This window comes from Daucus carota, chromosome 2, assembly GCF_001625215.2.
Source record: "Daucus carota subsp. sativus chromosome 2, DH1 v3.0, whole genome shotgun sequence".
In the NCBI taxonomy this organism is placed as follows: domain Eukaryota; kingdom Viridiplantae; phylum Streptophyta; class Magnoliopsida; order Apiales; family Apiaceae; genus Daucus; species Daucus carota.
Window position 1 is genome coordinate 55442934 of NC_030382.2, and position 10485 is coordinate 55453418.

The window sequence follows — 10485 nt, forward strand, 5'->3', positions numbered from 1 at the left end:
GACCTTTTAAATTATTTTTTTAATTGATATATGGATATATTTTAGTTAATTTAATTGATTGCGGTTGAAGAACCTCAATTGTGGATTGCAATAGCTGATTAATTTAAGGTACAGATTTCTTGTACAATTACATCTGAAAGCTGCCCAAATAAGCAGATTAAAAAACAATTGGAGGGATAGGCATGACCGAGAATTTTATATCCACTCCTGGAGAAGCTCGTGGAAAGTGCAGCACTGCATTTTCGATATTCATATTGGTTCCGTCTTCAATGTAATATGACACACTCATCAACTCCAGAACCGGAGAACATCGCAACACAAATTTGATGAATTGCATGTCTTTTTCGCTCGACACACATGACATCTTTACTATTTTAAGGTGCTTGAATAAGAAATCAGCAGCAATTTCTTTCTCCCAGAAGTCCATATCAGCTTCTTCGAAGAAAGCGTCTTCGATTGCTACAGCCTGACAATTAAATAGAGGTGGATAAATGAATGATAAACAAAAAGCGTTCTTGTTCCCGACATATGTATGTTGTGACCTCTTATACAACATACAAATTTCTAACTGCTGGGTAAATATCTCGTAGTCATTATTAATACATTTCTTTAATCCATTTAGTGTTCAATGATTTTTTTAGATAGACGACAAAAATAAGTATTTTACATGTCAAGCCCAAAAAAATCATTGAACATGTTAAAAAAATGTTATAATCTTCATTACTGCTGGATATTCATCCAACATCCACAAACTGTATATTACATAAGAGGTCCATCGGGACCAGGATCCTAAACAAAAAGCACTAGAACCGATTATGTTTACAGTTGATTAAAGGACATGCGACTTACTGAGATTCGAAGTTCTTGTACATTAGGGGTCTGCAAAAGTAAGTGGTGAACATACACCACTTCATTTTTCTCTTGAAAGAGTACGCCATTTAGTTGAATAAACTTTAGACAATGATATGTAACTGGAACCGTTATAAGGGGTTTACCCTCTGCAAACTGAGCCGAAGGCACGACAGAATAGAAAAACGTAAGAGAAATAGTAAATACTTCATAAGCTCAAAGAGAAGATTAGAGAATATAGATTAACACTAACATCTGTACCTCTGTATCGATTTCTATGGTTATAGCAGCCAGAAGTGGAGCGTGCTCAAGATAAATGTGTGTAAAATTTACATCCAGAAAAAGATGCTTCAGATTTGGGGCACGGACTGTAAATTCTCCACATTCAAAATTTACAAATTCAAACTTCTCAAGAAGAGGGCAACCAGCAATAAGGTTCTCAACAACCTCTCCAGTAAGAATGTTATATTCAAGGTGAAGGTACTTCAAACATGGAAATCCTTGAAATGTTCGAGGAAGTTTCATCCCAAATGATTTGATTGTCAAGCTAATCAGTTGCTGACAAGAAAACACAGCAGGTGTAGCTAACGTTGGTTCCGGTGATACTTTATCAAGAACTAACTCTTTTATGTTTTTCCTCGACAGGAAACGTAGGCATTGATCCATGTCGGGACACTCATCCAAGTATTTAAAAGATACGCTGAACTTTAAAATAGGACCATTATGCATAAAAAGACATCGCAGCATAAAGTTAAAGAATTTTCTCTTAATCTGAGATTTACGCACACAATTTTCATCAATGACGAGCTGTGTCATGGTAGCCCATTGGTACCTCCACTTGGTAGACAAAACGCAGGTTCTTATAGCATCTCTTATTGGGAGTTTAGTTAGGATACAATCCAGAATGCCGTGAGGCAGATCACTTATAAAGTCTTTTCTTGAGCATTCACCCATATTATATCCCTAGGAAAACATATAGATTAAGACTCAGAAATCATTTCAATAAAATCAATCACAATATGTTACTCTTAAGTTATAAAATCTTTGCAGATACAATCTGTCAAACAAAGCTTTTAGTTTTATAATACAAATAAACTTTATACACCAAATTAAAAAGTAAAAAGAGAGGAAATACCAGAGGCCGATGGTGGAAATCTTCTTAAGTAATGCGACTCATTCAAAGTTAATTATTCTGAATTTTAACATTCAAGAAAGAAGAATGGTATATATACTATAAGATGGGGATACAGGAGATAATAGTTCTTTATGGAAAATTTTATTTATACACGGTCCAAATAAAACGAAGGTCCTTTTTGCACGAAGAACATTATTAATAATACATTTATGTTTATTTTTCATAAAATGTCATAATGTGATGGTTGAGAGAGTGGTATCCTGAGATCATGTCAATATTTTTAATTATGAGATTAATTTCCGTGTTGGGAATTAATGTAAAAATATCATGTTTTACATGCGAGATTTTTGTTGAAAAGAAAAAGGAAAACGCGTGGTTTATGAGTTTCAATTTCTTTTTGTAAGATGTGCTTTTTGTACCAGATTGTAATATACAATTGTTTCAACCTAAAAACATATTAAACGTGCATTTTCTCTTCATATGTGCTGTTATGGACATTTTCACAGACATCTAAATCATAATGGTTTCAGTCTTTCAGAGACAAAAACATAGCTAGATTCAAATACAACTGTGATTCGATCTGCACACAGTTGCATAACATACACAAACACTTGATTACTGAAGAAGAAGACTCCATAGCTCGTAAAAAAAAGGCTCTAGGGATATTCATGAGGATGATCGTTATCACAGTATTGTCGTATCCACAATTGTGGAGGGGACAAATCGTTTCCCTGCGTAATTGACTAGTAGTACATAACTAATCAAATGAGATAGATTAACAAGTAAAGAAGGGGAAGGTAGCCCACCAGGGATGTGCCGGTTAGTTGAGACCGTGACTTTAGGGGTTATCATACCAAAACTATAGATTCGATTATATTGGAAGAGACGAAAATAAGTGGACTGCCATGCTCAATGGATGCTAGCAGTTCTCCGGATTAGTTAAGATTAGTCAAGACACGCGAAAGCTGACCGGGAAAGACATAGGATATTATATAGAATTTTATATTAACTATGCAGAATCCCGTCGAAAATACAGCACTTCATTAACGGCAAAATAAGTTGAACCGAGCCATGATCCGGACCATTTCATGGCATCCAAGTACTTCCTTAACCGACGTTTCAGTTTATCAAATAGTTGTCTGAAACCCCTACAGCAATTTCATGCTCATCTCATTGTCTCCAACTCACACCAGTCTTTATATCTCTTAACCAAACTGCTAACATTGTATTGCACCACAGGTTCAATCAAACACACCCATCAACTCTTTTTAACAATCCCCAGTCCTGACTCTTTTCTTTACAGCACCCTCATTAATTCCACCACTAAATTTCATTTTCCACTTCATTCGATATATTTTTATCATCGTATGATTAGTTCTTGTGTGTGGCCTTCAAGTTATGCTTTCTCTGCGGTGCTTAAGGCCTGTGCTGAGGTATCGGGTTTGCTATTGGGTAGAGTTATTCACTGTCATGTTTTGGCATTTGGGTATGGTCTGAATGTGTTTGTTCAGGCTGGTTTGGTGAGTTTTTATGCGAAATGTGGGGAGTTGGGTGTTGCTAGGAAGGTGTTTGATGGAATGCTTGTGAGAAGTGTGGTTGCTTGGAATTCGATGATTTCGGGGTACGAGCAATATGGGTATGCTAATGAAGCTGTTGGGTTGTTTGGTAGGATGAGAGATTCGGGTGTTGAGTTTGATTCGGCCACTTTTGTGAGTGTGTTGTCTGCTTGTTCGCAATTGGGGGCTATTGGTTTGGGTTGCTGGGTGCATGAATATGTAAGAAATCATGGGTTGTACTTGAATGTCGTTCTTGGTACTGCATTGATTAATATGTATGCTAAGTGTGGAAACGTGAGCAAAGCACGGGAAGTATTTGATTCGATGGAGGAGCACAATGTTGCATCGTGGACGGCTATTATTTCTGGTTACGGGATGCATGGTCATGGTAAGGAAGCAATGGAGTTGTTTAAATTAATGAAATTCCGAGGGCCACCTCCCAATAGTGTGACGTTTATAGCTGTGTTATCAGCATGTGCTCATGCAGGCTTAGTCCAACAAGGACGGGAAGCTTTTGCTGCCATGACACGGGATCATGGCTTAGTGCCTAAAATGGAACATCATGTTGCTATGGTTGATATGCTTGGGCGTGCTGGACTTTTAGACGAAGCATTTCAACACCTAAAAGATCTAGACTCTGTTGGACCAGCACCAGCCATGTGGACTGCAATGCTTGGGGCTTGCAAGATGCACAAGAACGTGAATCTTGGTGTACAAGTTGCCGAACATCTTTTAGCTGCTGAACCTGAAATTTCTGGTCACTATGTTTTGCTTTCAAATATATACGCAATGGCAGGCCGGACTGACAGAGTGGAAGTGGTCAGAAACATGATGATTCAAAAAGGTCTAAAGAAGCAAGTGGGATATAGCACAGTCGAGATAGATCAGAAGACTTATTTGTTTAGCATGGGTGACAAGTCCCACGTAGAGACGACTGCAATTTATCAGTTTTTAGATGAGTTGATGCAGCAGAGTCGAGCTGCGGGTTATGTGCCTGTATCTGAGTCTGTAATGCATGAACTGGAAGAAGAGGAAAGAGAATATGCGCTTAGATATCATAGCGAGAAACTTGCTGTAGCATTTGGTCTTCTTAAGACCAAGCAGGGAATGACAATAACAATCGTGAAGAACCTGCGTATGTGTGAAGATTGTCACGCAGCTCTAAAGTTCATTTCAGTTATTTGCAGTAGAGAAATTATTATTCGAGATAAGCTTCGATTTCACCATTTTCAAAATGGTTCATGTTCCTGTATGGATTATTGGTAACCACATAAGCACACAGTTCAAGCTGAGATAAGCTTCAATTTCACCATTTTTGGCACTTCACATTCTTCACTTGATAAGTCCCTCTAGGATGGGTCTAACCACATCGATCTCAATTTTAATAGTATGTAAATGTATATTTATCCAGTTTGTGCATTTATTGAATTATATATATAATATATATTTTATGTCAGAACAGATTTTAATAATACATACGAGCAGTAAATAAATAACACTAACATTTGATAAAATGTCATATTAAATTTAATAAATGACTTTTGCTCAAATGAAAACTATAAACTCGTTGCTATTGTGCATCATTGCGACCCCATTGCTCTGCAAGAAGTTGAGATTGAAATTCAGGCAATTTTTCTCCTACTATATTAAAATTCAGCAAGAAAAACAAGGTTATACAAACATCATCTAGAAATTACTTTGTAGTTCGATCTACAGAGCTGACAAAATATTCAAAAAAGGATTAACCACTGAACAGGTTTCTAGTTCCCAACAATGCAGGTTGATGATGCATAACATACACAAACTACAAACAAGGTCATAGAGGGAACATACTCCCGTACAAATTTGACAAAACAGAGGGAGAAGGGAAAGGTGCGAGACATTGTAAGATGATTAGCCAAAGAGTTTAATATTAACGGTTGGAGAAGCTCGCTTAGAATGCAGCACATCATATTCCATAACAGTTCTTTTTCTGTAATCAAGGTACTCATCATATGATACTCTCATCACCTCGAGAACCGGAGAACTTCGCAACACAAATTTGATGAAGTCCATGTCTTTTTTGTGCGACACACCTGACATCTTTACTATTTTAAGGTGCTTGAATGTGAAATCAGTAGGGCATTCTCTCTCCCAGAAGTCCATATTATAAGCTTTGAAGAAAGTCCATCTGGTTGCAGCCTATGTCAATAGAAGAGATTGCATAAATGGAGGTAGATAAATGAATAACAAACAAAAACTATAAAATAAACTTTTGAACAGATAAACGTGCAAATAATTGGACATGTAATTACAATTAGTAGAGCGTTCTTTCTCCGGTATATCCAAACCAAAAGCTTTATAATGATTGAAAGGGTTTATAATTTATAGGATGATTAACAAGAACAAAAAGGGACTATAGGATACACGTTAACTACAGGCTGATAAAAGAACAATTCACAAAGACCTAAGTATATACAGATGAATAGCTAAAGGTGCGCAGATAAAAACAGGACATGTGACTCACTGAAACTTGAAGTTCTTGTAGATTAGGAGACTGCAAAATCAAGTGAAGAACATATAACACTTCATTCATCCCTTTAAAATTTACGCCTTTTAGTTCAATAAACTTTAGACAATGATACGTCACTGGAACCTTCAAAAGTATGTTACTTCCCGAAACCTGAGCACAAGGCACAACAGAAAAAAATAATAGATTACAAGAATAGTACATCCCTTGTAAACTCAAAGAAATGATTAGAGGATAGAGATTACTAAATACTCTATATTCTAACTACTAATTTTATTAAGATTGGAAATACTTTCAGCATCTTACCTCTGTATTGATTTCTACGCTAATAGCAACCAGAAGTGGAGCATGCTCAAGATTTATGTATTTAAAGTCCCCCTCTAGAATGAGATGCTTCAGATTTGGGCCACGGACGGTAAAAGCTAGATGATCAACATTTAAAAACTTCAACTTCTCAAGAAGAGGGCAACCTGAGATAAGGCTTTCAACAACCTCAGTAGTAACTGCGTCAAATTCTAGGTTAAGGTACTTCAAACATGGGAATCCTTGAAATGTTCGAGGAGGTTTCAGCTCAAACCCACAAAGTGTCAAACTAATTAGTTGCTGACAAAAAAATATAGCAGAAGGTGCAGGTAACAATGGGTTGAGGAGGTCTATATCAAGAACCAACTCTTTTATGCCTTTTCTTGACAGGAAAAGCAAGCATTGGTCCATCTCTGGATACTTGTCCCAGTATGAAGTAGATAAACTGAACTTCTTGATAGGGCCATTATGAAGAAACAGACATTGCATAATACAGTTAAAAAGCTTTTTCTCGCTAAAAGTACTGCCATGACGAACAAACACACAATTTTCGTCGAATACGAGCTGTGTCATGGTAGCCCATAGATACCTCCACTGGCTAGACAACACGCTAGTTCTTACAGCATCCCTTATTGGGAGCTTTGTTAGGATGCGCTCTATGATGCCATGAGGCAGATCACTTAAGAAATCTTTCCCTGGGCAATCACCCATATAATATTCCTAGGAAAGCATAAAAGTTATGAGTAAAAGAGCAATTGTAACAATAATTCTAAACTATGTGTATATCTTCGTTCCCTTGAAAGTTACCACAAAGTATATGATATCTGATAAAGTTAATGGCTCAGCAATGAGGAATTTCCAGGACATTCTGAAAATGCAGGACAGTATTTAGTAGTTTAGTTGGCAGTCCAAACTAATAAAACTTTGCTACTCAATATGTTTATTTTAAAAATACAGTTCGTCAAACAATTGATAGGTAACATGAGGCATTATGTATGTACTGCTAGTTTTGTAATTCAAAAGAAAAAGTGAGCAAACTAAAAAGAAAGAGGTTGAGGAAATACCAGAGACTCTAGTGGGAAATCTTCATATGCGATGCAAGAGACTCAAAAGTTCTTCATTCAAATTTAATTTATATAATTTTACATTCAAGAAGAAGAACAGTATATGTGATACAAGGTTGAAATTACGAATAAGTTTGAGGTAATAGTTTCTCGGGAAATTTCCTTTTTGGCACTATCTAAATAACTGCATTTATGTTTATTTAGCAAAAAACGTCATGCTCCGAACCCGCGGGCCTGGATATCTTTGTGAAATCCGGCCCAGCTCAATATGATTTAAATTTAAAAAAATGCAGTTTTTTAAAGCCCAGCCCAAATCCAATCTGATCATGTTTTTTATAAATCTCTAGGTCAGATGGTTGGGAGAGCTCTTCCCACATTGAGGTCCTGTCGATATTTTAAATTCCTGAGTTCCAAAAGCAGGAATAGCACATTCATCTCATGCATTAAGTATCAACACATGTGTCATCTTTTTACGCGATATATTTTAGAAAAAATAAAAAACACATGCTTTACAAGCGTTTCAACCATAATAAAAAAGAAACATGTGTTTTTAAGTCCTAGAAAGAAGAAATTTTTTCCTATGCATGTTTTGGACATCTTTTCGCAATAAGGAGTATGCTCAAGATACATGTATTTAATGACACAGACCGAAGTAAGCTACTTCAGATTTGGGGGCACCAATGGTCATAGCTAGAGGGTCAAAAAAATTTATTGAATTTTTTTTACTTCTTAAAAGAGGGCAATCTGAAATAAATTTTTAATAACTTCAACAGGAAGCATGCCACTATGTAGGTATAGATACTTCAAACATGGAAATCTTTAAAATCCCCAAGGAGGAGGTTGCACTTCAAACCCAAAAAGCTTTAACGTACTTAATTACCGACAAGAAACATATACTATAACGCAAGACGAACAAACATTGAGATCTAACTGTTTTATATGCTTCCCATATAGGAAAAGTAGCTGACTGTCATGACCAAACGGAAGCACAGAGGGGCTGTAAATCCGGGCTAATTTAAAAAGAAAAACGGTAGATAGGCATATATTCAATTTTCAGATCGACGAGTAATGTATAAAAAGTGGCGGACAAAAAAAAAAAATCAGGGGGTGGGGATCCTAGATGAAATACAAATGAGTTCTGAACTCAAGCTTCTCAGTGGCCCACTACTCATCGCAACTTCCACGGCCAAGTTATTAGTAACTTATAATGTTTGGAAAAACACCACACTGGCTCCCATTTGGTGGACAAAATGCTAGTTATAAAAGCATCCCATATTGGTTTTTCTATTAAATTGAAATCAACAATGCTTTGTGGCAGATACCTGAATTTATCCTTCCTTGAGCCCTTGCCCATCTTTTAATATCCCTGCAAAAAGCATACAAATTTTGAGTGTAATCGTTGCCATAATAAACCAATTTTCGAACAATAATGTTGTTTAAATTCACATATAGCATCTCTGTCCAAACCATAACTATCTATCTTCAAGACACTGTTTCAAAAAAAAATGAAAGAGACAAAATGTCAAACACTTGAAACGCAATATAAAGCTTCCGCTCAAGCATATAAGTTGTATTTTATTTTCGAAGAAGTGGTCACTAACTACTGAACAAACAATATAAGTTACCCAATTAATGGGAGAAAAACTTAAGGACATACCAGATACTACTAATGCTATAAAAATCTCTTTCTCCAAGTACGCCAAGCCAGAGAGATGGAGAGGAATAGATACGGAAGATTTGAAAAAAACTTGTCAAGCAACAAGGAATTTCCAGGATATTCTGATCATGTAGAACATTGTTTCAGTCGTTTCAAGTTGCGAATATCAAACTTTTGTACTCCGTAAAAGATTTCTTTTAATTTGTAATTTTACTCAAAGATAGAACTATGAAAAAAAGCAGAATCTTAAGAAAACCAAACCAAACATACTCAGTATATCCCGCTTAGAGCAGAGTCTGAGGAGGGTAAGATGTACGCAGCCTTGCCCCTGCCCTTAAAACGAGAGGCTGTTTCCGTGAAGACCCCCGGCTTAGTGCACAATAAATAATATAGTGTGGGATGTAATATTAATATACCTTAGCCCATGGCCTTCTTCACATGGGACTTACCTAAACAGTTCCCGTTTATCGATGATGGGTGACAATGATTTGAAACGGAAATATCAAACTGGATAAGAACCGTCACTATTTGCACACTGTTTTGAATTAACTTGATTTCTTCTTGTGTAATCCATCTATGTCGGTTTTGCTTCATCAAATCCTTCGACGAAACAACATTTGTGATGATCCACGCACTAAACCTTATCAAACCCTTCGACAAACCAACATCCGTGATGATCCATTAGTATGCACTAAACCTTATCAAATCTTTCGACGAACCAACATCCGTGATGATCCATCTTACCAAATCCTTCGACGAACCAACATCTGTGATGATCTATCTTACCAAATCCTTCGACGAACCAACATCCGTGATGACCCATTACTACGCACTAAATCTTACCAAATCACGTACACTGCTAAATTGTAGGGAGACACGCTAAATTGTTGGGAGAGATAGATAAGTGACAGGGTAAAGTAAATCGGTGTTCAAACCCGGATGGTGGACTAAGATCATCGATCAGAATTGACTGATGCTACACAATTTGGAAACGAGTTCTTGTGTAGATGATTACATATGCGGTCATATTGTGTCAAAGTGCGGTGATGAAATCAGGGTCCAGGGAAGACCTTTTGGATTAAGCGGTTTCAAATGTTGTATCAAATTCTTCGGTGGCGGTTGATAATTATTCCAAACCCATATTACTGGACACAAAGATATGCTCAAGATCTGTCCAACTCTGAGGAACAATAATCCCGACATACGATTTCTGAAATTTGCAGTAAGAAGATGGACATTTTCCAAAGAAAATGTGTGCATTGAGAGACTTGCACAAGAGGAGAATTTGATGGGTAAATTTGAAAGTGCAGAAGTTTCTGTGCCTGTATTGGGTGGAATAGTTATTTAGAATCTTAAGAAAACCAAATTACCAAATTGCTATTTATTGAAAAGAGTATATTGCACTTTATAAT

The 10485-nt window shown here is 36.5% G+C and overlaps 3 protein-coding genes across 6 annotated transcripts; 1 reads left to right on the plus strand and 2 right to left on the minus strand.

Moving 5' to 3' along the window:
- Nucleotides 1–86: 86 nt before the first annotated feature.
- On the minus strand, nucleotides 87–1893 carry LOC108207824 (F-box/FBD/LRR-repeat protein At1g13570-like). Its single transcript, XM_017378256.2, has 3 exons — nucleotides 1111–1893; nucleotides 850–1005; nucleotides 87–466 (listed from the first exon to the last, which is right to left on the minus strand). Exons 1-3 carry the CDS (start codon nucleotides 1801–1803, stop codon nucleotides 158–160), a joined length of 1158 nt encoding a protein of 385 aa, XP_017233745.2. The 5' UTR covers nucleotides 1804–1893; the 3' UTR covers nucleotides 87–157.
- A 919-nt stretch (nucleotides 1894–2812) lies between these two features.
- LOC108206870 (pentatricopeptide repeat-containing protein At2g33760) lies at nucleotides 2813–4926 on the plus strand. The gene has a single exon (XM_017377295.2). The coding sequence runs from the start codon at nucleotides 3073–3075 to the stop codon at nucleotides 4804–4806; it is 1734 nt and encodes a 577-aa protein (XP_017232784.1). The 5' UTR covers nucleotides 2813–3072; the 3' UTR covers nucleotides 4807–4926.
- Nucleotides 4927–5161: 235 nt separating this feature from the next.
- Nucleotides 5162–10369, minus strand: LOC108209652 (F-box/FBD/LRR-repeat protein At1g13570-like). Of its 4 annotated transcripts, XM_064088338.1 has the most exons (6): nucleotides 9344–10369; nucleotides 9074–9195; nucleotides 7160–8782; nucleotides 6356–7072; nucleotides 6047–6202; nucleotides 5162–5721 (listed from the first exon to the last, which is right to left on the minus strand). In XM_064088338.1, the coding sequence occupies exons 3-6, from the start codon at nucleotides 7217–7219 to the stop codon at nucleotides 5434–5436; spliced, it is 1221 nt and encodes a 406-aa protein (XP_063944408.1). In that variant the 5' UTR covers nucleotides 7220–8782; nucleotides 9074–9195; nucleotides 9344–10369; the 3' UTR covers nucleotides 5162–5433. The 4 variants fall into 4 exon arrangements, with proteins under 4 accessions (XP_063944408.1, XP_063944407.1, XP_017236163.1 ...); XM_064088337.1 differs by lacking the exon at nucleotides 9344–10369 and having other exon boundaries at nucleotides 9074–9317; XM_017380674.2 differs by lacking the exon at nucleotides 9344–10369 and having other exon boundaries at nucleotides 8739–8782; nucleotides 9074–9316.
- Nucleotides 10370–10485: the final 116 nt, after the last annotated feature.

Bases quoted from the DNA above. Each gene is read 5' to 3' on its own strand.
- LOC108207824 (XM_017378256.2), bottom strand. From the start codon at position 1,803: ATGGGTGAATGCTCAAGAAAAGACTTTATAAGTGATCTGCCTCACGGC. The intron at 1,006-1,110 runs GTACAGATGTTA...CCTTCGGCTCAG, and splicing joins CCATAGAAATCGATACAGAG to TTTGCAGAGGGTAAACCCCT. The intron at 467-849 runs GTAAGTCGCATG...TTTAATTGTCAG, and splicing joins TACAAGAACTTCGAATCTCA to GCTGTAGCAATCGAAGACGC.
- LOC108206870 (XM_017377295.2), top strand. From the start codon at position 3,073: ATGGCATCCAAGTACTTCCTTAACCGACGTTTCAGTTTATCAAATAGT.
- LOC108209652 (XM_064088338.1), bottom strand. From the start codon at position 7,219: ATGTCCTGGAAATTCCTCATTGCTGAGCCATTAACTTTATCAGATATC. The intron at 7,073-7,159 runs GTAACTTTCAAG...ATGCTTTCCTAG, and splicing joins CAGATATCATATACTTTGTG to GAATATTATATGGGTGATTG. The intron at 5,722-6,046 runs GTGAGTCACATG...CTATTGACATAG, and splicing joins TACAAGAACTTCAAGTTTCA to GCTGCAACCAGATGGACTTT.